The 22,850-nt window shown below is 44.8% G+C and overlaps 2 protein-coding genes across 7 annotated transcripts in view; both read right to left on the reverse strand.

Moving 5' to 3' along the window:
• MCM10 (minichromosome maintenance 10 replication initiation factor) overlaps positions 1–14,906 on the reverse strand; it is a 42,449-nt gene extending 27,543 nt beyond the window's left edge. For 2 of the 4 annotated variants that reach the window (XM_017347688.4, XM_008268096.5), the window contains exons 1-7: positions 14,605–14,906; positions 12,337–12,419; positions 7,287–7,625; positions 5,907–6,011; positions 5,626–5,760; positions 4,110–4,290; positions 387–552 (exon numbers count right to left, since the gene is read on the reverse strand). In XM_017347688.4, coding sequence (XP_017203177.3) covers positions 387–552; positions 4,110–4,290; positions 5,626–5,760; positions 5,907–6,011; positions 7,287–7,625; positions 12,337–12,373 — 963 coding nt within the window. In that variant the 5' untranslated portion in view covers positions 12,374–12,419; positions 14,605–14,906. Of the gene's footprint in view, positions 1–386; positions 553–4,109; positions 4,291–5,625; positions 5,761–5,906; positions 6,012–7,286; positions 7,626–12,336; positions 12,420–14,597 lie in introns of all 4 variants that reach the window. The other 2 variants (XM_089311744.1, XM_070055687.2) reach the window with 1 other exon arrangement.
• A 6,558-nt stretch (positions 14,907–21,464) lies between these two features.
• OPTN (optineurin) overlaps positions 21,465–22,850 on the reverse strand; it is a 71,483-nt gene continuing 70,097 nt past the window's right edge. For all 3 annotated transcript variants that reach the window (XM_070055701.2, XM_070055696.2, XM_070055698.2), the window contains exon 14: positions 21,465–21,580. The gene's annotated coding sequence lies outside the window, so the exon portion shown is untranslated. The remainder of the gene's footprint in view (positions 21,581–22,850) is intronic.

The following is a 22,850-nucleotide window of genomic DNA, read 5'->3' on the forward strand; positions in this document are numbered from 1 at the left end:
CACCATGGCTCACTTGGTTCATCCTCCGCCTGCAGCGCCGGCATCCCATATGAGCACCGGGTTCTAGTCCTGGTTGCTCCTCTTCCAGTCCAGCTCTCTGCTGTGGCCTGGGAAGGCAGTGGAGGATGGCCCAAGTGCTTGGGCCCCTGCACCCACATGGGAGACCAGGAGGAAGCACCTGGCTCCTGGCTTTGGATCGTTGCAGCACTGGCCGTAGCGGCCATTTGGGGAGTGAACCAACAGAAGGAAGACCTTTCTCTGTCTCTTTCTCTCACTGTCTATAACACTGTCAAATAAATTAAAAACAAAAAAACAACAAAAAAAAAGACAAGGGTCCCTTCTGTTGGTTTGCCATGAAACAGCTAGGAAATCAACAAAATGCTTACACTGTTAGCACTCTGTGGGGTGACTTTCTTCAATATAACCCCGAATGTCACCCAGTCTATTTCTTCCAGCTTTTCACTTATCATCTTTTCCTTGATCTGAGACAGTCTGATCAGTTTTCGGCCAGTCATTTTCTTGGTCATTTCTGTAGAGGATACACGAGGTTTCCTGGGTTAAGAAACCAGCAGTTAGATGATTATTCTAATAAAGAGATTATATGGCACTTTACCAGGTAGTAAGGAGAAGTGCTATGTGCTCAAATCTCTACAGAACCTTAGAGAACTTAGTTACATAGTACGGGCAGGTACAAATTTTTACAGCAGATAAGTAAAATTTTAAATATATATATATATATTTGAGAAGCAGAGACAGAAAGAGATAGAGCAAGCTCCTATCTGCTAATGCACTCCCCAAATGTCTTCAAGAGCCAGCAGCCAGGAGCTGGAAACCCAAGTCTAGCTCTCCTAGAAGGGTGGCAGGAATCCAGTTACTTGAGCCATCGTCACTGCCTCCCAGGGTCCTCATCAGTAGGAAAATGGAATCAGAAGCAGGAGCCAGAGTCAGTATCAAACTCAGGTACTTCGGGGCCGGTGCGGTGGTGCAGCGGGTGAATCCGCTGCCTGCAGTGCTGGCCTCCCATATGGGTGCCGGTTTGAGTCCTGGCTGCTCCACTTCCAATCCAGCTCTCTGCTGTGGCCAGGGAAGGCAGTGGAGGATGGCCAGGTCCTTGGGCCCCTGCCCCAATGTGAGAGACCCAGAAGCAGCTCCTGGCTCCTGGCTTCGGATTGGCACAGTTCCAGCTGTTGTGACCATCTGGGGAGTGAGCCAGCGGATAGAAGACCTCTCTGTTTCTGCCTGTCTGTAACTCTGCCTTTCAAATAAATAAATCTTTAAAAAAAACAAAAACAAAACTCAAGTACTTCAGTGTGGGGCACGGGCATCCTAACCAGCACCTTAACTGCTGGGTCAAATGCCTGCCCCAACAGGACAATTTTTAAAGCTAGGTTTACTTTCCCTTGGATGTAGATGGGGTTTATACAGATACAAGAGAGATCACAGATTCTTTAAGTTCTCATAAATTATACAGTATGTTATATTTAAAATAATCTCTTGGCTTCATTATAAAACCATGAGTCAATATGTATAAAAAGATACTTAAATTTCATCAGTATTTCAAACATTTCATAGTTCCGACTATTTCTAATTGGATTTTTTTAGCCAACATTTTTGCATAACAAGAAGAGTTTTAGAATCTAGTAATCAATTAATATATTTTTATTCTTAATGACTGGCCAAAAACTGGTGATTTTTCTGTTTTTCTCTGTTTCATCTTTGAAAATATTACACAGAGAAGAGAAAACAGAGTAAACTATGCTTCTTCACTATTTCAAAAGTCTTCTGAATAGGAAGTCCACAGCTCAATCTCAATAACAAAGAAGACTCAGAAGGCAAGCACTGGGGCCAGTGCAGTGGTGTAGCGGGTAAAGCCGCTGCCTACAGTGCCAGTATCCCATATAGGCACTGGTTCGAGACCCGGCTGTTCCAATTCCGATCCAGCTCTCTGCTATGCCCTGGGAAAGTAGAAGACAGCCCAAGCCCTTGGGCCCCTGCACTGGCAGGGCACTGGTGGGGCAGGCAGTTATCAAATCGGGAGGCACATGCTGACTTGACCAGAAACCCCCAGGGACCTCAAGGTGTAATTAAGATACTGAAGACATTTTTCACTTTTGGGAAACACCAAGTCTTTACAATATACTGCTAAAAAGCATTGCCTGCTACTTGTTTCCCCTGCATAATAAAGCATGATTTAAGAGCCCCGGCAGAGTACCAGGCACCAAGCTGCATGAAGACTGCAGGCCCTCGTTTGGGCCATGTCTGGCTGCCACATACCACAGGGAGACTGCTGCTACCAGGAATGTGGCACATGGGACGAGGAACTGACAAGACATGTGATCCCAGAACTCTGCAAACATGTAACAGTTGGGCTGTGTCACTGCGACTGGAAAAGGAATTAGCTGGAAGCGTGGCAAGGGAATCTACTTTGCTCCTTCAGGAAGGCAAAAGCAGTGGATTCAGTCTGGAGACTTGTGTGTGATATAAATGAACAAGACACAAGGAGGCCACACCATCAGAGAAACTTTATAGAAAAGTGGGGCAATGTATGTACTCCTCTCTTCAGGAGAGGGGCAGACATGGTGACTGACATTCACCTCTGAAGCTGCCATCACAACCACACTTCTCTCACTGGGATGGAATTTTCAAGTTTCCAGACCCGGAAATGACAGAATAAGGAAAGGGACCTCCGAAGGGCACTGCAGATAGGAAATGTTAGTGGTATTCAGCATTGGCAATACATCTGATGAGAAAGATCTCACAGAACGAATGGCTCATGTGTGAATGAATACCCGTATGTCACGGAATATATGTAGGAACTTCAAAAAGTACATGGAAAATAAAAATGAAGTTACTGTGCCTTTTCCATGAACTTTATGAAGTACTCTTGCATGTGTGGGGAGAAACATGGGAGAAGGTTAAAAACATTTGTGAATGCTACGTCTATTTGCCCTATTAATGAAGAAAGTTGGATTTGATCCTACAAAGCTCCCAGATGGAGAAAATGAAATTGGATGTTTAATTATATAGAGATAAAATTAAACTTAAGCATTACTTAAAAGAATCTGCAATTTTTCAAAATAAATTGGAAGTTGCCACAGTGTTATTAATGTGTCACTAAATATTCCATGAGTATGGTCACTCTGAATCTCTTCTGACGGTGGATGGTATTCACTTATATTCTTGTACTTTTAAGTGACAGGCAAGTGCAATAAAGACTTTATACCAAACAAATAAAATAAAATTTAAGAACTTAGCAGTTTTAGTTGCTGGCTAATGCTCAGACTGTTTCAGGAGCTCTAGAGGGGTCATACTTGACTTTTGGGACTGCACCCAGTGCGACCCTGTCTCAGGACGGAAGCCCTGAGCTTTAATGAAGTAAGAAAGGATACAATGGAGCAGCAATATAAAGAGCACAGAGGATTTAAAAGTCCAGGACTTGAATATGGCTTTTAATTGAACTGAGCTTGGAATGCATTCTCATTTTAACTGAGTATCTTAAATTCCTCTACATAACAGGCATAAAGAATATAAATTTGCCTTAAAAGATTATTAGAAAGAAAATAGCATATTTTTCTTAGCATTAATTATAAGAAGATAATATTGTACTGGTTAAACTATTATGAATTTAAAAACAGCCTAGGCCGACGCCATGGCTCCCTAAGCTAATCCTCCACCTGTGGCGCCAGCACCCCGGGTTCTAGTGCCGGTCGGGGCACCGAATTCTGTCCTGGTTGCCCCTCTTCCAGGCCAGCTCTCTGCTATGGCCCGGGAGTGCAGTGGAGGATGGCCCAAGTGCTTGAGCCCTGCACCCGCATGGGAGACCAAGAGGAAGCACCTGGCTCCTGGCTTCGGATCCGTGTGGTGTGCCGGCCTCAGCGCGTCGGCTGTGGCAACCATTTGGGGGATGAATCAACAAATCAACTGAAGGAAGACCTTTCTGTCTCTCTCTCTCACTGTCTAACTCTGCTGGTCAAACAAACAAACAAACAAAAAACAACAAAACAAAACAATAAAAAACAAAAAACAGTCTAAAGACTTGGCATCCAGAGAGGAGGAAGGGCCACCTAGCAGTGCACCTGAGTGCAGGGAGAGGCTGTTAAGCTGCTCACCTGAGCCGCAAGCCTGAGAAGGCTTCCGTGGAGACAGGGACCTGTGGAGTCACCTCCTGGGAACTTCCTGGGGTCCTTGTGCTCTGATCTCTCGTCACCCCTCTAGGTTGGTTTCCAGGAATAGTCTGGAGTGGTAGGGAAGGTGCACTTGTCGTCCTCGAAATTGGTGAACTTTTGGGCTCTAGAAAATTAACAAAAGAATTAAGCAAATAGAAAATCATATACAGAAAACAACATTTTTTTAAGAAAAAGATTTTTGTATTTTATTTGAAAGGCAGAGTTACAGAGAGGCAGAGGCAAGGAGAGAAAGAAAGAGAGATCTTCCATCCGTTGGTTCACTCTCCAAATGGCCACAATGGCTAGAGCTGCACCGATCTGAAGCCAAGAGCCAGGTGCTTTTTCCTTGTGGGTTCACGGGCCCGAGGACTTGGGCATCCTCCACTGCTTTCCCAGGCCATAGCAGAGAGCTAAATCGGAAGCAGAGGAGCCAGGACTTGAACTGGAGCCAGGACATGAACCCCACATGGGATGTCTGCACCACAGGCAGTGGCTTTACCAGCTACGCTATAGCACTGGCCCCAATAATCAAATCTTAAAGAAAATAAAGGAAGCCCCTAAGACATTTTTGTTCTATACACAAGACTCTCAGTGCAGTCCATCAGAACTTTCTGTGAGAATGGAAATGTTTTGTATCAGTGCCATCCAATATGGTGGTAGCCACTAGTCACATATGGCCACTGGTTACCTAAAATGTGACTAGTGCTCCTAAGGAAATACATTTCAAATTTAAGTAGTCACATGACGCAAGGCTACTGTATATTAGACAACAAACAGTACAGTTAAAACACTGTCACTCTATGCAACAAATTTATTGAGTGTTCACCATAAACAAACACTTGGGATACAGTCCATAGTGGAGTAAAAGCCCTTCTTTAGGAATGAACAATTAGTGGAGATTTATACACCAAGAAAATTCTCCCTTAAGCAAATTCAAAGATAGCTCCTCTTTCTTCCTTCTTTCTTTCCCTTCTCATTTCACTCTATTACATTTTATTTCTGGGGTGGAGGACCAGTGTATTCTACTTACTAATGCTCACATTAAATATACCTGAGGTAGTTACATTTCGTATTTTAGAAGTGGTTGTGGTGCAGTATGGTAGGCCTCCACCTGCAGTACTGGCATCCCATATGAGCGCTGGTTCATGCGCTGGCTGCTCATCTTCTGATCCAGCTCTCTGTTATGGCCTAGGAAAGCCGTGGAAGATGGCCCAAGTCCTTGGGACCCTGTACCCACATGGGAGACCTGGAGGAAGCTCATGGCTCCTGGCTTCAAATTGGCCCAGTTCCATCTGTTGCAGCCATTTGGGGAGTGAACCAGCAGAAGGAAGACCCTTCTCTCTGTCTGTAGCTCTACCCCTCAAATAAATAAAATCTTTTTTTTTTTTTTTTTTTTTTGAAAAAAAGTATTTTAGGTAGAACCAAAGCAGTGAGAAGCAGTGGGGCTTTGAGATCGTACCTGCAGAAGCCCTTGGTGTCCGAGCCACCCGCTGGGTTCTTGGCAGAACAGGGACATCCAGCTCTGCGGAAAAGCACGTCGATTCCTGAATCCTCTGAACTTTCTTCTCCTTTATAGGGGGATGTGGAGACTTACCTATGGGATTAAACGGGAAAAGAGATCAGTAAAACTATTTGAAGAAGGAACTCAAAGTCTGTTTTGCTCGGAGTTAAATGCAAAGTAATGTTATAATTTCTTAATGACAGGAATGTATACTTTTGCCAGAATTATAGTCTTATTACCAGGGGATTTATGTAGAAGCACTGGACTTGCAGGTTGTTTAATTGTCGCTGCTTTTAGCTGTTCTTGTAAAGACTTCATTTGCTCTTGCAACTTCCTTAGCTCATCTAGGAAAGTAAAATACGTTGATTTAAGAATCAGGACAGGGAAAATGCTACACACGACAAAAATGTTACCAATATTTTTGTTGTCCACCCTCTGTCCTCAAATCCTGCTTTAATATCTAAGCTACTTAAGGATTTTTATGAATGGCAGATATCCCAGAAACATACCCATAGTTAGCACATTAAGAGTCAAGAAGTGATTAGATTTTATTTCATAAATTGAGATCTCATAACTAATAAAAAGGGGTTCCAAAAAATTCATGAAAACATTGTGGTGTCTTTTAATTCCATTGCTCATGAACCTTCTGAATTACTCTCATATAATAAATGATGGCTCTTGAATCAGAAGAAACAGCCAAACACTGCATTTTATAATGACTTAAAAAATATGGGGAGGAGGGAATATGGCCTAGCAATTCGGATGCCACTTGGGATACCCATGTCAGAGTGCCTGGATTTATCCGAGTCCTGCCTCTTCTGATTCCAGCTTCCTGCTAATGTGTGTCCTAGGAGGTAGCAGGTAATGATTCTAATAGGTGGAGCCTTCCTCCTGTGTGCAAGACCCAGATTGAAGTACCAGCTCCTGGCTTTGACCTGGTCCAATGCCAGCTGTTAAGGGCATTTGATGAGTGAAGTAGATGGAATTTTCTCCCTCTATTTGCCTCTTAATAAAACAAAAACCAAAAACCGAGATGGAAAGGACATGCCTCAAAGCTTCTGTTCAAGAATGGTCTCTGTTCCAATAAAAATGTGCAAGGGCTTGTAACCTTGACCTGACTCCATAGGGCAAAGTAGTAGCACTGCATAACAAGGGCCGGGGCCAGCACTGTGGCATAGTAGGCTAAGCATCTGCCTGCAGTGCTGGCATCCCATATGGGCACAGGTCTGAGTCCCGGCTGCTCTTGGCTGATGGTCCAGGAAAGCAGTAGAAGATGGTCCATGGGTCCCTATACTCGTGTGGGAGACTCAGAAGATGCTCCTGGCTCCTGCAGGGCTTTGTATCAGCCAGCTCTGGCTATTTCAGTCATTTGGGGAGCAAACCAGTGGTGGAAAACCTCTCTCTGTAACTCTGCCTCTCAAATAAATAAATAAATCTTATAAAAAAAGTGTTAAGGCCATTCTGTGGAAGATTGATTATAGGTGGTGACAGTGATATGAAGGCACCTGAGGACACTGGAATGCTGGCCTTAATGCTTCAGCAGCAGTTTGATGAAGACTCAGACTGATGGTCTTCATCCAGGTTATCATAAACTAGAAGAAGTAAATAACTTAGGGTACCTTGCAACTCTTGATTAGTCTTCTCTCGACTGGGAGCAGGCACAGGGAGAACCCTATCTTCAGCTGATTGCAGTGTAGGAATCTCTTCTTCATCTGTTAAGTCCCCTACATCTCCAAAGAGCGTGGCCACATTTTCCTTTTGGTCTTCCGTCTTTCCCACTTCTCCATCATCAGCCTCCTCTGTGTAGGATTCCCCATCACCATTAGCATCAAAGAGCTCATCAAACGTGTCAGGTTTGCCCTCTTCCTGGGGCAGGCAGTTTTCTTCTGAATTACAACCCACGGCTGACTCATTCTCCTCAAGCAGTGCAGTCAGCAAAGAAAGATCATCTTCCTCCCCTGGAAACGGGGAGGGGAAGAGAAGGGACAGAAATTAAGCCAGAGTTCTTTGCTTTCAATTCAGAAGAGACAAGTATATGAAACCGTATTTATGGCATTAGCCATCATTAACATTTATCACGCCTACTCCTTGCATTTAACGTTAAGTACCACTTTACTGATAAAGTTATCATGTCAAACCTCAACCCAACTCCTTACTACTGCTTCTGCCCTCCTCTGCAATAACTTCCAAATCTTGGGCTATCCGTCTAGCTCGCTTTCACATACATAGGCAGTCATAATCAGTACATTATAGACTGTTCTAAAAATATTTACATATTTATTCTACTCTATGTATTATCCTGCATCCTGTTTTCATTTAACATTGCTAGTAAGATTAATTCAAACTGAGGGCCTGTATTGTAGCAAAGCACGTTAAGCCGCCACTTAGGACACCAACATCCCACATCAGAGCACTGGTTTGAGCCCTGGCTATTCTGCTTCTGACCCAGTTCCTGTTGGTGTGCCTAGGAAGGCAGCAGAACATGTCTCAACTACTGGGCTCCTGCCACGCATGTGGAGTTCCTGACTCCTGGCTTCAGCCTGACCCAGATCCGGCTGTTGTGGCCATCTAGGGAGTGAACCAATAGATGGAAGATTTCTGTCTCTCCCTGTCACACTGCCTTTTAAATAAACAAAATATTTTTAAAAAGGTTAATCCAAATAAATAATTTTCATATATTTCTTTCCATTGCTATACTGTATCCTATATAGACTGTATCAACAAGCAGGTGTTGAGGCCAGTGGGTTAAGCTGCCAACTGGGATTCTTGCACCCCATACTGTAGTACCTGGTTTTAGTCTCAGGTACTCCATGGTCCTGATCCAGCTTTCTGCTAACATGCCTAGGAAGTGGCACATGATGGCCCAAGTACTTGGGTTTCTGCCATCCATTTGGGAGACCTATATGGAGTTCCTGGATCCTGGCTTTGGCGGGTTCTTGTGACCATTTGGAAAGTGAACCAGAAAATATAAAATCTCTTTTTCTTTCAAATAAATAAATAAATCTTGAAAAGAAAAAAGACGATCACACCTTATTAATCCATTTTCCAATAAAGGACTTATGGATTATTTTCAATTTTTCTACTAAACATGCTTGTGTTATATATACATGCTTATGTACATTTACATCTTGCCCATGTGTGAGTTTCTTGAGAATATACATGAAGTGGAACTGCTGTGTTGTGGGATACACACATTTTTAAACTTTTCCTAGATGCTGTCAAATTGTTCTCAAAGTAGATATACTCAAACCCCCACCTGCCATGTTCATAGGTACTACTTTTCCCCACCATCTCTCCAGTACCCGAAATGTCACTTAGAATTCATTGCCAATCTGATGGGGTGCTTTAGATAGTCATCTCATTATTTGAATCTGTATTTCCTGGACTACTGGTAAGGTTACGAACTGCTTACTGGCTGGGGCCATCGTTCTAGTACTGACTCCAGCATCCCCTATGGGTGTCAGTTCAAGTCCAGGCTGCTCCACTTCCAATTTGGCTCCCTGCTAATTCATCTGGGAAAGCAGCGAAAGACAGCCCAAGTGCTTGGGCCCCTTTCACCTACATGAGAGACCTGGATGGAGTTCTTGGCTCCAGGTTTTGGTCTGCCCCGTTTACATCCGCTTGTAAAGTAAACCAGTGGATGTAAGATCTCTAACTCTACTTTTCAAGTGAACAATCTAGAACAAAAACAAAAAAACCCCAACTGTTTATTGGCTAATCTGACTTCTTCCTTGGTTTGTCTATTTGTACTCTTTGCTCTCTCTCTCCCTTCTATTACTTTTTATAATCAGAGGAATTTAAAGCAACAATGCTAAGATTATCTGACTCACTCCTCTCATCTAAAAGACAGAAGTTGGAATTCAGAGGGTAAGGCCTAGCTCCGGACCACATGGTGATAGAGATCAGTGCTGCAGAATGGGGTGGTAAGACTTGTTTTCTAGATCAGCAAACCCACATCCTTTCCATACTCCATATTCCCTTGCTAAAGGGAAAAGAGCCAACAGCCAAATTTAAGGCCTTGGATCTGAAGACAGGGCCATCAGCGTTCTCTAACACTTAAGAGTCAGATGTATAAGGACTGGCTTGAAGTGCTTAACCAACAAAGACTCCATGAGTGCAGTGAGATAAGCGCAATGCTGGCTCACTAGGTCCAAAACGAAACCGGCAGGCTTTCATGGCCCCAAACGCTTCATCCTGAACCCACCTTCTTTCACAAGAGTACCAGGGCTAACCCCACGATGTCTCAAATCCTTTTTACCTTGGTCACCACCCACAATCATTTCACTTCTCCATGTTATGCTGACCCCCATCTTCCTGCCTTCTTGCTGCCAAGCTTCTGGGGTCTGCTCTTTGGAATCCAGAGTCTACGACCAGCAAATTTTCCTCCATCTTCTGTGGTTCTCAAATCAGCAACCTGGCTTTCCTTGGAACTCTCTTGAGTGGAAGATGTTTAATTGGTCATAACCTCCCTCAACAATTTCTGGTTCCATTCAGACTAGGCGTGCACTAAATATTTGTTGAGCAGTGTTTTGATGTTTTCTTTGCTTGTCTTGGAACCATGCACCCTTCTTCAAGGCTGCATCTTCTCTGAAGCTTACCACACAGGTTTTGTCATCAAGAACCACCCGCCCCGCAACGGTTGCTTCATCTACTGAAATCCATGCCTTCCAGTCCTCCCTTCCATCACTGCTGCAGCCCCCACTGTCAGGGACCTCAACACCTGCACGGAGGACCCAGGTTCTTGACCTCTTTACCTTCAGAGATCTTATTCTCCACATCATCTTGGCTACCCACTCCCAAAATCAGTCCTGGACGTCACAACAAAGACACACTGTATCTCAGGACCCTGATTTAAAGCATCTCACTGGGACCTCTACCTCCTATTCTTCTAGCCCACTCTCTCTAGTTTTCCCACTCAGCACTTTGTTTTTGTGTGTGTGTGTGTGTGTGTGTGTGGTTTTTTTTTTTTTTTTAAGATGTGCAACCTTTTGAGCTTCCTACAATTGTCTTACTATCCATCACTTCCCACCCCCATGACCTCACTTTAGATCCAGGTCCAGCATCACAATCACTGCCTTCCAAAGTCTCATTAATCCCCTGCTTCTCTCCCACGCTCTCATTTTCCTTGACAGAAGTTTTAGCCTCAATTGAATATAATAAACATCCAACTGCATGCCTGCACCCAGCCAGCAAACACTGCCGAAGACACGCTGCCATGCTGACTGGCTGAACTTTATATTTGTGCAAGACAATAACAAGTAGCCATTCAGCACTGCTTAAAAATTCCCATACCTTCCCAATACATTGGTTTTCCCATTCCGTATCTCCTCACACCTCCTCAACTCTCCTCCCTCTTTATTTTTAGCTGATGATCTCATCCTACATTAGCAAAAAACAGAAGCAATCAGACTTCCTCCTCTTTCACTACTGAACCTGAACACAGGTTGTCTGCTTTCCCACATGACAATGCACATGGCGTCTCCTCCCATTTATGGCCAATTCCTTCATTTTTGCCTGGGATCCCATTCTTCTCTGCTTCTCCAGGATCTCATTCTACAGTTACCTCCTCTCTGGCTCCCACCTTGCCCATTTCCCCCCTTTCCTGCAGCATTTCTGGTCAATATACCATGTGTCTCCCACCTTCCCAACTACCTGAAGTCTTCTTGCTTTTTGTTATCTTGCTCCCCCAAATATGTAAGCAGGAACATTGGTCAGTATTAATGGACTTTTTGAGTTCCTTTGTACTGGCCAAACTGAAGCCAGGCCAACTAAAGATTTTTTTTTTACTAGACACTATGATTTCTTAGAGAACATACATCCATTCATCTCTTATTTTCATGTCCAATTAGTAACAAAAGTTATACTTTGTATCACATTGACTTTGCTATAGGTAATGTGATTTTAAGAAGAAACTAGTGTCACATCTCTGGGCAGTAATTTTCATGTGTATCACAAGCTAAGGAATTTCAACATTAGGTTTTACCTTTTTTTAAAAAAGGGCAAAGCATAATGAATTTGAATTTTGAATAAAATTTGTAACAAAAATTAATCTAAAAAAATCTAATTTCAGACAATGAACTCAATCAAGCAGCCAGAAAAACAATGCTTTTGATTTGTCAGGGTCTCTTTACTGCCAGTGTAGTCACTCTTGTGCTGTTTCTGGCTAAGCTTTGGTAATTAGAGCAACATCTAACGTTTTGCACACACCTCTGCAAAATGAAAAAAAAAATGAGATAGGACTATAAAATTTAAGTCTGAGCTATGCTATAGCCACTTCAAAAGACCACAATATTAAATATGAATTATGAAGTTAGGTAATCTCGTTCAAACACCTGTTCTGACAGTTGGACCTCTGATGAGTCACTACACATCACTGTTTTCCTGTCTAACATACATTTGTTGTGAGGGTTAAATCCACTAACATATGTAAGGATGAGAGCAGTAATTGGCACATTGTAAGAACATGTCAGTGAGAACTATTATCAGAGAGAAGTCTAATTAAGAGAAGTCTAATTAAATAACATTCAGTGACTGGGTGAAACCGCTTTTGAATCACTCAGACACACCTGAGGGTGAGGGAACATCTTGCCAGCAGAATAAATAAGTCCATGGACAAAAGGTTGGTTTCCCACAAAACAAAGAGCACTTGAGAAAAGAGCCAGGCCTTACCATCCATGCTGTCAAGAGCAGGGTCAACAGGGAACATCGAAAGGGGATGAGCTGCCCAGAGGATGAGTGACGTAGGATCCTGGCTGTGGGGAAATCAACATTGGAGAAGTTAACTCATGTCTTTCACAGTACATATCCAGAATCCCGCAAATTCTACGGGCTCCAACCGCAGAATTCACCAGAATCTGACCATTCCTCGTCTCCTCCTAGTACAGAAGCAGTCTTCTTTGACCTGCTTTCAATCTACGGTTACAGAAACTCAGCTGAGGTGCGGAGCAGTTTGTACAATACTAGATTACCCTGCAGAGATGGAATTGTGAACAATAATTACTGGGGTTAGGCTATTACCATCTTTACTGCCTGTAATATACACTTAATGTCCACTTTATCCTCAGCAGCTTAGCATGTGATTTCACTTAGTTCTTGCCTTTGTTACAATTTAATTCAATACTAGCCAGCAAAGCACGGAGTAGTAGTTAGCATAGCTAACTTGTATGATTCAGGGCACTGTCCTTTTTGACTTAAAAAGATTTTTTTTTTAAAGATTGATTTATTTATTTGAAAGGCAGTTACAGAGAGGCAGAGGCAGAGAAAGAGGTCTTTCATCCACTGGTTCACTCCCCAGATAGTCTCAATGGCCAGAGTGGTGCTGATCTATAGTCAGGACCAGGAGCTTCTTCTGGGTCTCCCACGCAGGTGCAGGGGCCCAGGGACTTGGGCCATTTTCTACTGCTTTTCCAGGCCATAGCAAAGGGCCAGATCAGAAGTGGAGCAGCTGGGACTCGAACCAGCACCCATATGGGCTGCTGGCACTGTAAGCGGCGGCTCTACCTGCTACACCACAGTGCCAACCCCTTAAAATGATTTTAAAACTGCAAACAGGAGCAGGCATTTAGCCTAGTGGTCAACAGCCCTTACCCACACCAGAGTGCCTGGGTTCAAATCCTAACTCTGGCTCCTAATTCCACTTCCTGCTAATATACACTCTGGGAGGCAGCAGGTGATACACCAAGTAGTTAGGTCCCTGTCTCCTACAGGGGAGATCAGGACTGTGTTCTTGGCTCCTGGCTACAATCTTGGCCCAATCCCAACTGTTGTAGGAATCCAGGGAGTGAACCAGCAGATAGGAGCCATTTGTTAGCCTCTACAAAAATAAAATAAAATAAAGCAAGTCAACAAGAGTACATTCCTAGGTTACAAGTGCTCTGTGATATGTGCGACTTAGGAAAGTCTGAGGCTTTTTTATTTGATTTAATAAATATTTCCACGGATCCCATCAAGCACTGCACGAGGCATCATCTATTACCGAATCTGCTGGATTGGAAGCTTCCTGAGGGTTAACAGCAACTGTCTTGCTCATATCTATAACCAGCACCCACCAGTCCCCCCAAACAAACCTGCACTCTTCTTCCCCTCCTACCCAGGGCCATCCAACCAAGACTATACGTCTCTAAGACGTACTCAAAAATCTTCCACTTCTGTCCGGCTTCACCGCCAAATGCCCAGTGTAAGTCACCACTAATCTCATGCCTGAATTTCTTTAATGATGTCCCACTGCCCTCAGAACAAAATCCCCCAAGCCTTTGGAGCAGGGGATGCCCTCTCTCGCGTATCTCTACTTCCACCTTTTCCATGCGTTCACCCACCTCCCAAATCATTCTCCAGCCAGGCTGGTCTGCTTTCCACCGCTGGAACACACAACGAGCGGCTCTCAGGCCTCGGGCTTTCTACTGGAAAGCTCTGCCCTAGCTCTCTCTTCTCATTTCCCTGAACCCTTCCGGGCCACCCGACCCGCGGGGGCTCCTGCCGACCCTCTCCTTGAGCCTCTCTGTTGTCACGTCGTCCGCCATCGGGCTCTAGCCTGCTGTCTGCTCCCCCCTTTAGATCCAAAGTCTCAAGAGGGCAGAGGTAATGCACTGTGGCCCCAGCGCTCTCAACAGCGATTAGCGTCTCAGAATCAAAGCAATGGGCCGCCTAGAGACAGCCTAGACTGCATGCATTTTCAAAGGTTATTTTTACAAAGGAAAACACTGGTCCCTTAAGTGGATGCTTCCGCCATTCCTCAGCCCCCGCGCTTTTCCCATCGCTCCACCTGGGCGTTCAGATACCCGCCGCCGCCCGGTTTCAGATCTCGCCCGTCCGGGCCCTGCTGGGCTCGGCGCCTCTCGCGCGCAGAATTCTCCGAGCCCCGCTCACGGACACGCGAGGGCGGCCCGTGGCCCCCGGCACCGCCAGAGTCCCCGCGCGCCCCGAACTCGCACCTCTTACCCAGAGCCGGCGCCGGCGCCTCTTCCCGGTCTACAGGCGAACCCGCCAAAATTCCAACTTGACTCCGCCCCTGCCTCTGTCGTCAGCCGCACACGGCGGTCGTGCCGCACTGATTGGCTACGTCAGAGCTCCCGGAGGCCTCCTCCTTGGGTTGAAATTGAAACAAGGCCCGGGCATAGAGCAATCTGATTGGCTCACGTCACGGTCGCCCTCTTTGTTAAGGGCAAGGGAAGTTCCGGTCGGTCAGGCCGTAGCTTCTTTTAGGCAAAAGAAAAAAAAAAAAAAAAAAAGAAAAGAAAAAAGAGACGTCTTGCACCCCCCAGCGTCGGGATGTCAAATCTTCTCTCATGGTAGTATTTTCTCCGCGGTCCTCAACTTTTTGTGAGGTGAAGGGTGACGACGGAGGCGGAGAAGCCGAGACATGTTCACTTAACCCCGGAGCCACAGTCCACCCGGTACCGCCGTCCCCACGGATCTGCTGAGGCGGGAGTGATGGTGCGGACGTTCCCACGAGCTACTGCTCATCACCCCGCTGCGCTTTGCCGGGCCTGTGTGCCGTGGAGGTGTTTCCGCTCAAGAACAGACAACACAATGATGTTTGCTTTTTGTTTTTATTTTTTAAATATTTATTTATTATTTAAAAGGAAGAGTTACAGAGAGGCGGGGGGGGGGGGGGGTGTCTTCCATCCGCTGGTTCATTCTCGCTGGAGCCAGGAGCCAGGAGCTTCTGCTGGGTCTCCCACGCGGATTCAGGGCCCCAAGGAGCTGGGCCATCCTCTACTGCTATCCCAGGCCATAGCAGAGAGCTGGATCGGAAGTGGAGCAGCCGGGGCTCGAACCAGCACCCATATGGGATGCGGGCACTGCAGGCAGAGGCCTTTTTGAGGCCTTACTGGCTATGCCACAGCGCTGCTCCATGCTATCTACTTTTAACTCTGACCTTGAGAAAGTAACACGTGTGGGTGTCCACTTCACCTCTGTACAGAGAGGTGAAGGGACAGAGAGGAAAAGGGGAGAGGGGAGAGGCCAGATGGCTTTTTTTTTTTTTTTTTTTTTTTGACGCAGAAACTACTATTCGAGGGTAATTCGTGATCCATAGATTTTGGAAAATTATAACTGGCATCAGAGCTGGGAACAACTTATCAGGAGACTTATTTTTCACAGGATTTTTTTTGTAAAAATATTTTTCCTAAAGACATCTTTACATGCTAGAAATAGTTTGCCCATAGTACTAAGAACATGGTTTCTAAATTTAGAATTATATTTAGCTTCTACATGATTTCAAATGACCACTTAAAGGTTTCTTTTCCTCAAGACATTATTGAGGCACCACATTCCCTCACTATTAACAGCATTTTATTGAAGATGGTATGGCTAGCCACTGTGTGTATCTTCAAAATTAAAACCAGCTTTAGAATGACCGGAAAATACACGCTCCTGGTGACATCTACATTGACTTTTTTTTCCCCCTAATAGAACATTAATGCTCTATTTATGAGTATAATCCTATTATTTGACCTGTTATACTGACCCAGGAAAAGAAAGAGAATCACTTTTTTTAAAAAAAGATTTTTTATTTATTTATTTGACAGGTAGAGTTACAGACAGTGAGAGAGAGAGACAGAGAGAAAGGTCTTCCTTCTGTTGGTTCACTCCCCAAATGGCTGCTACGGCCAGAGCTTTGCTGATCCGAAGCCAGGAGCCAGGTGCCTCCCCCTGGTCTCCCATGTGGGTGCAGGGGCCCAAGCACTTTTAAGAACTGCTGATGTTGAGAGATTCACAGCAAGGAAGGAAAGACAGTATGACATTGAGGAAGGGAGTTTAAACATATCACGGTATTTGTTTATAAAGTTTCATAATAGGAGGCAGAAATACCAGATCAATTCTGACGGACATTCTGAAGTTTGTTTTCTCTCAGTTGACTTTCTAGGTCCTCTTTGCAGACAATTCAATGCAAAGAGTAAGAAGCAATACTAATCTAAGCCTCACACTTTTCCCAGAGTGAGAGATCAAGCAATTGTACTAGAATGTGTATAGTGGAGGGAGGGCACCCCAGCTCACTTGGCTAAGCCTTTGCCTGCGGCGCCGGCACACCGGGTTCTAGTCTTGGTCAGGGCGCCAGATTCTGTCCCAGTTGCTCCTCTTCCAGTCCAGCTCTCTGCTGTGGGCCAGGAAGGCAGTGGAGGATGGCCCAAGTGCTTGGGCCCTGCACCTGCATGGGAGACCAGGAGAAGCACCTGGCTCCTGGCTTTGGATCGGCTGTGCCAGCTGTATCAACCATTTGAGGGGTGAACCAACGGAAGGAAGACCTTTCTCTCTGTCTCTCTCTCTCATTGTCTAACTCTGCCTGTCAAAAAAAAAATTTGTATAGTGGCAATTTTAACAAAAAGAGCGGTTTTGAGAACAAATGTAGAGAGTAGAATCAGGAACTATTGAATGGGGAGGTGGATATTAGAGAGCGATAAGGCGGGGATGGGAGAGACAGAGTGGTTTAATATAGATTTCTGATTTTTGCAACTGGTTGTTTCTTGTGGCAGAGCACTGAAGCAGGGAACACAGAACAGAATGGGACTAGGGGAGAAGAGAGACTTAGCTGTCAATTTCAGAATAAGTATGGAGGATACTAATTAAGAAAAGCCCGGCGGCCAGCTGGATCTCCAGCTTGGGGTTCTAAGATGTTTGCACTGCACTCTCCTTAAAATACAAATAGAGGGGCTGGCATTGTGGCCTAGCAGGTAAAACTGCCGCCTGCAGTGCCGGCATCCTTTATATGCGCTGGTTTGAGTCCCGGGTGCTCCACTTCTGATCCAGCTCTCTGCTATGGCCTGGGAAAGTAGCAGAAGATGGCCCAACTCCTTGGGCTCCTGCACCTGTATGGGAGACCTGGAATAAGCTCCTGGCTTCTGGCTTCAGATCAGCCCAGCTCTGGCCATTGCGGCCATTTGAGGAGTGAACCAGTGGATGGAAGACTTCTTTCTCTCTCTGCCTTTCTGTAACTCTGTCTTTCAAATAAATAAATAAATCCTTACAAAAATATAGAGGCTCACAAAAAACAGCTATGAGAGTTCATCAGCATGTATCTATAATGAAATCTAAACCAGTGGTTCTTACCATTTGGGGGAGGGGAGTTATGATCGAAGACTCTTCAGACTATATTGAAATTGATGTCTTTTTTTTTTCCTCACAGAAAAATACACACACTCTCAAGATTTAGTATGCCTCTCAGCAGCTCACAGGTATTCCTGAAGCCCATCCACAGACACCCCTCTTATCTTGAACCTCTGGTGCAGAAGGCCAAAATCCTGGGAACATAGATATGTGAGAGGAAAGCAGCTGGTGCCAAGAGGAGGAGCCAGAGACAAGAGTGAGAAGGAAGAGCCAAGAGAGGTAAGGGAAGCAGAACTGCCCTTCAGCTGAGGCAAAAGACCCCCTGGTCTGGGTTTGCCATTTACATGGCCCTGTTCTCTTACCTTCTTCCACAGCCCATAGGGTGAGGAGTCCCAAGGCCAAAGGGATGGCCCCATCAGATCTCATACCAGCCCTTGTAGCTAACATCCTAGGTCCTGGGACCCTAGGATTTTTTTTTACCCAAATGATCCCGAGCTTGCTTCAGGAGCCTGTGATGTCCTTTTAAGGACAGATCCCTCGGTGGCCAAGGGGCAGCTGTTTTGGGCTTGGGAGTGAAGGGAGCTTGGGTAGTGGACTTGGGAGAGAGGCCACCAAATACAGCCCAGAACTGTACTCTCGTAGGAAGAACAGCAATGCTAGCAGGGCTGGGACCCATTTCTCATGCTGTCATGTTCTAATGTGAAACTCCAAGGAGATGGTTTGTCTTACCTGTAAACTTTAAATTGTGCACATAGGATATGTGGTTATCCATGTGTGTTGTTGTCCCAGGTTTTTCCACTGTAAGGGATGGGCCTTGCAGGAAAATGATAGCACAGGAAGCCAAAGAAGCAGTTTTAGGAAGTGGCAAATGTCAGCGTTATAGTGCTGTGCTTCTCCTGGACCAGGCAGCATCAGCATCACCTGCGTACTTGTTAGAAAACACAGGCCTGAGCCTCAAGCCAGGCCTACTGAATCAGAAACACAGGAGGGACTCAGCCTTCTCACTGGGCCTTGATAATTACTGCATTTCAATGACAGTGGTTTCAGAACAGTACAATGCATCAGAATCACTGGAAGGCCCTCTTGACTTGTGATTTCTTCTTAGTGTCTAGCTTTGGAGCTCTTTTACCCACCATCTTGCAAGTTGGGAAACTGAACGAAGTAATCTGGTTTATAAGCAATCACAGGAAATGTCCAGGAGGGCCTTTTAAATCATATCATACACAAGAAAGGGAAAAAGGCAGGCGAGAAAGGTTAGTTGTCTTCGAGCCTCCGACACTAAATGCCACTGGCCCACATGGCTAAGCACCTCTCCTCATCGCTCTCACTGACATCCCTCAGTCCTCATATCCAGTTACCAGTCTTTACCTTCCTTATCGCCTGTCTCTTGATCCATCCTCTCCTTGGCACCCTTCTTGTTGGGACTCTTGGGGCTCTCATCATCTGACTTCTTCCTACCTCTAACTGTTCTATTTCCCATCTCACCCAACTCCAAATCATTTCTCTTTTTGCCTCCACTGACCATAAAATTTTTTTTTTTTTTGACAGGCAGAGTGGACAGTGAGAGAGAGAGACAGAGAGAGAAAGGTCTTCCTTTGCCGTTGGTTCACCCTCCAATGGCCGCCGCTGCAGCCGGCGCACCGCGCTGATCCTGGCAGGAGCCAGGAGCCAGGTGCTTTTCCTGGTCTCCCATGGGGTGCAGGGCCCAAGCACCTGGGCCATCCTCCACTGCACTCCCTGGCCATAGCAGAGAGCTGGCCTGGAAGAGGGGCAACCGGGACAGAATCCGGCGCCCCAACCGGGACTAGAACCCGGTGTGCCGGCGCCGCAAGGTGGAGGATTAGCCTATTGAGCCACGGCGCCGGCTCTGACCATAAAATTTTGATATGGCTTTTCCCTGATTGAAATCAGCCTCAGTTCCTATAAATTCAAAACTTCTTACCATTCAAGATCTTTATTTACAAACCTGTCTCCTGCCTACTTTCCACACTAACATTAACTCTTGTCTTTCCCCACTAAGCCAGTTTCTCTACCAGCCAAACTGAATTATTCCCTCTTCTCCAAACACTACAGGCTCTGGAATGACTCAGAGCCCTTGTCCATGTAGACCCTACTGCTTGGAATGCCTTCAACCACTGGATCAGTTCCAACCACCAGGGTGCCTTCTACTCATTGAACTGAGCTGTGTAGTCATTCCCTCCTTTGTGGAGCTCTCTGGACTCCATGGGCTAAGCCTTCCCACTTGTGCTTCCAGGAGCTCTACAATGGTCTTACACATAGAACTTGATAGATAGTATCCTAACTGGCTGTGTGCCACTTCTTTCTCTATGAGCCTCTGGAGACAGGGAACCATATCTTGCTCACCCTCCAATTTCTTCCTCTGTCTTCTCTCTTGCTGTTGGTGCCTGATACATAATAAACATTCATAGAATGAAAAAAATAGCACATTTGTCCTTTAACAAATCACTTATCATTTGGGGCTCAGTTTTTTAATCTGTAAAATGCTGATAATAACTGTACCTGGTTTTGAGGGTACTAGGGTAGGTCACGTGAGAATTTCCAGTACATTTTTACATATCCATCATCAGTCACCTTATTTATAAAGGTGTTGGATGAAAACATGGTCCATATTTTAGGAATTTAATCTAATTTGGGAGAGGTGACATAAGTATTAAAGATAAATAATATCAGGTGGTTACCAATGGGCACCAATTTTGGTTTGAGAAGGGAGAACATATAGAAAGAGGTAGAGATATTAAAGGAAAGACATGCAAGTTAGTTATCTGGAAGATGATGAACACAAAATCAAGAACTTCATAAGCAATAAAGAAACCATGTTTGAGCAGGTGGGGGAGTAACGTAGATGTGTGGAGAGAAGGTGCCACTGAATTTTCAGACTCTGAAATTAAGACTGCATGATTTTACCTGCACACGTGGGTGTGTAACCTTGAGTTTATTTAACTCCTGAGTGCTCTAACTTGCTCCTCAGCAAGACAGGAATAGTAACAGTTATTTCATAGGACATCATCAGGACTCAATGAGAAAAACTTGAAAATACTCGTGTAAAGAGTATGCCCGGCACATGTCAGCATTAAACACATGTGAATTTATATTCTCACCACTCTGTAAGGCATTGGTTAGGGAGCTGAGCTGAAGCTGCTTTGAATGAGTCCTCCAGTGGTCTTGTGTTGGAAGCTTACCACACAACAGCACCTGTTCCCTACTTCTTCTTTTCTTCTGCCTATGTTGCATTTAACTTGCTATTGTTTTCCAGTTCTTATATTACTGATTTTTTTACTTTATATATATATTCATTCAGTGCTATAAAATTCCCTCTAGGCACGGCTTTCTATGCATCCCACAAATTTGGTTGTTCTCATTTAGTTTAACATTTCTCTTTAGATTTCTTCTTTAGAAGTACATTATATAATTTCTACTACTGACTTCTCATTTAATGACATTTTGGTTTGAGAGCATATTTTGTATGATTTCCATTGTTGTAAATTTGTTAAGCTGTGTTTTGTGGTCCAGAGAGTGCTCTGTCTCGATGGCTATTTGATATGAGCTTGAGAGAAAGTGTGTTCTGCTATGTGTAGAGTATGAAGTAGTCTCTAGCTATCAATTAGATCTGTTCAGTTCAGCTTTGTCTACAGATTTTCTGCCTACAGGATCTGTGAATTACTTATGGGAGATCGTGCAGTTTCTAAATTATCAGTCTGCTTTGCAGGCCATAAAAAATACCATAGACGGGGTGACTTAACCAGTAAGAATTTATTTCCCAGTTTAGGAGATTAGACGTCAAAGATGGAGGTGCCAGCAGGTCATTGCCTGGTGAGGGTTCTCTCCTTGGATCACAGACTGGCATTTCCTTGGTGCACACGCATGGAGAGCAGGAGAGGGAATGAGAGGCAGAGGGGGAAGAAGCAAGTTCTCTGGTGAAACTTCTTAGGGGGGCACCAGCCCCATCACAAAGGCCCCACCCACACATCCACATTAACACCCAACTACTTCCTTAAGAACTTTTCAGACTGGGGATTAGGGCATCAGCATATTGAATGGGGGTGATTGGAGGGAGCCACAAATCAGCTCATCGCATCAATTATACCAGTGGAGTAATTGATTTCCCTGACAGTTTTATTAGTGTTTCCTCATGCATTTTGACACTCAGTTGTTAGGTGCATCCACATTAAGGTTTATTGTATCTTCATGGAGTACTGAAGTATTATTATGTAATTCCCTCCTCTTTATCCCTGGTAATTTTTCTTACTCTGAAGGCTTCTTTGTCTAAAATTAGCATGTCTACACCAGCTTTATTTTGCTTAATGTTAGCATGATATATATCTGCCTTTTTACTTTTTTCTTTATATTTTTTGATGAGTGAATGTTGTATGTTTGAATTTTTAAAAATGTTTATTTTCCTCTACTTGAAAATGAGGGAAGGAGGGAGAAAGAAGAGAGATTTTTCCATCTGCTCTTTCATTCTCTAAATGCCTACAACACCCAGGTGAGGCCAGGCTGAAGCCAGGAGCCCAGAACTCCATCAGGTTTCTCACATAGGTGGCAGGGTCCCAAGAACTTGAGACACCATTTACTACCTCCAAGGATGCATTAGCAGGAAGCTGGACTGGAAATGGAATAGCCAAGACTCAAACTGGCATTCCAGTAAAGTAAGCAGATGTCCTAAGGGGTGGCTTAACCTCTTGTACACAATGCCCACCTCTATATTTGTATTTAAAATGGGTTTGTTACATGGGGTTGGCATTGTGGTGCAGCGGGTTAACGCCCTGACCTGAAGCGCTGGCATCCCAAATGGGCACCGATTCGGCTGCTCCACTTCCGATCCAGTTCTCTGCTAGGGCCTAGGAAAGCAGTAAAAGATGGCCCAAGTGCTTGGGCCCCTGTATCCTAGTGGGAGACCTTGAAGAAGCTCCGTGCTCCTGGCTTTGGTTCAGTGTAGCTCGGGCCATTGCAGCCAATTGGGGAGTGAACCAGTGGATGGAAGACCTCTCTCTCTTTCTCTCTCTCTCTGCCTCTCCTCTCTCTGTGTAACTTTCAAATAAATAAATGTCTTTAAAAATAAAATAAAATGGCCGGTGCCGTGGCTTACTAGGCTAATCCTCTGCCTGCAGCACCGGCAC

The sequence above is a fragment of the Oryctolagus cuniculus genome, chromosome 13 (genome assembly GCF_051225735.1).
Source record: "Oryctolagus cuniculus isolate XC-2025 breed Fujian yellow rabbit chromosome 13, ASM5122573v1, whole genome shotgun sequence".
In the NCBI taxonomy this organism is placed as follows: Eukaryota; Metazoa; Chordata; class Mammalia; order Lagomorpha; family Leporidae; genus Oryctolagus; species Oryctolagus cuniculus.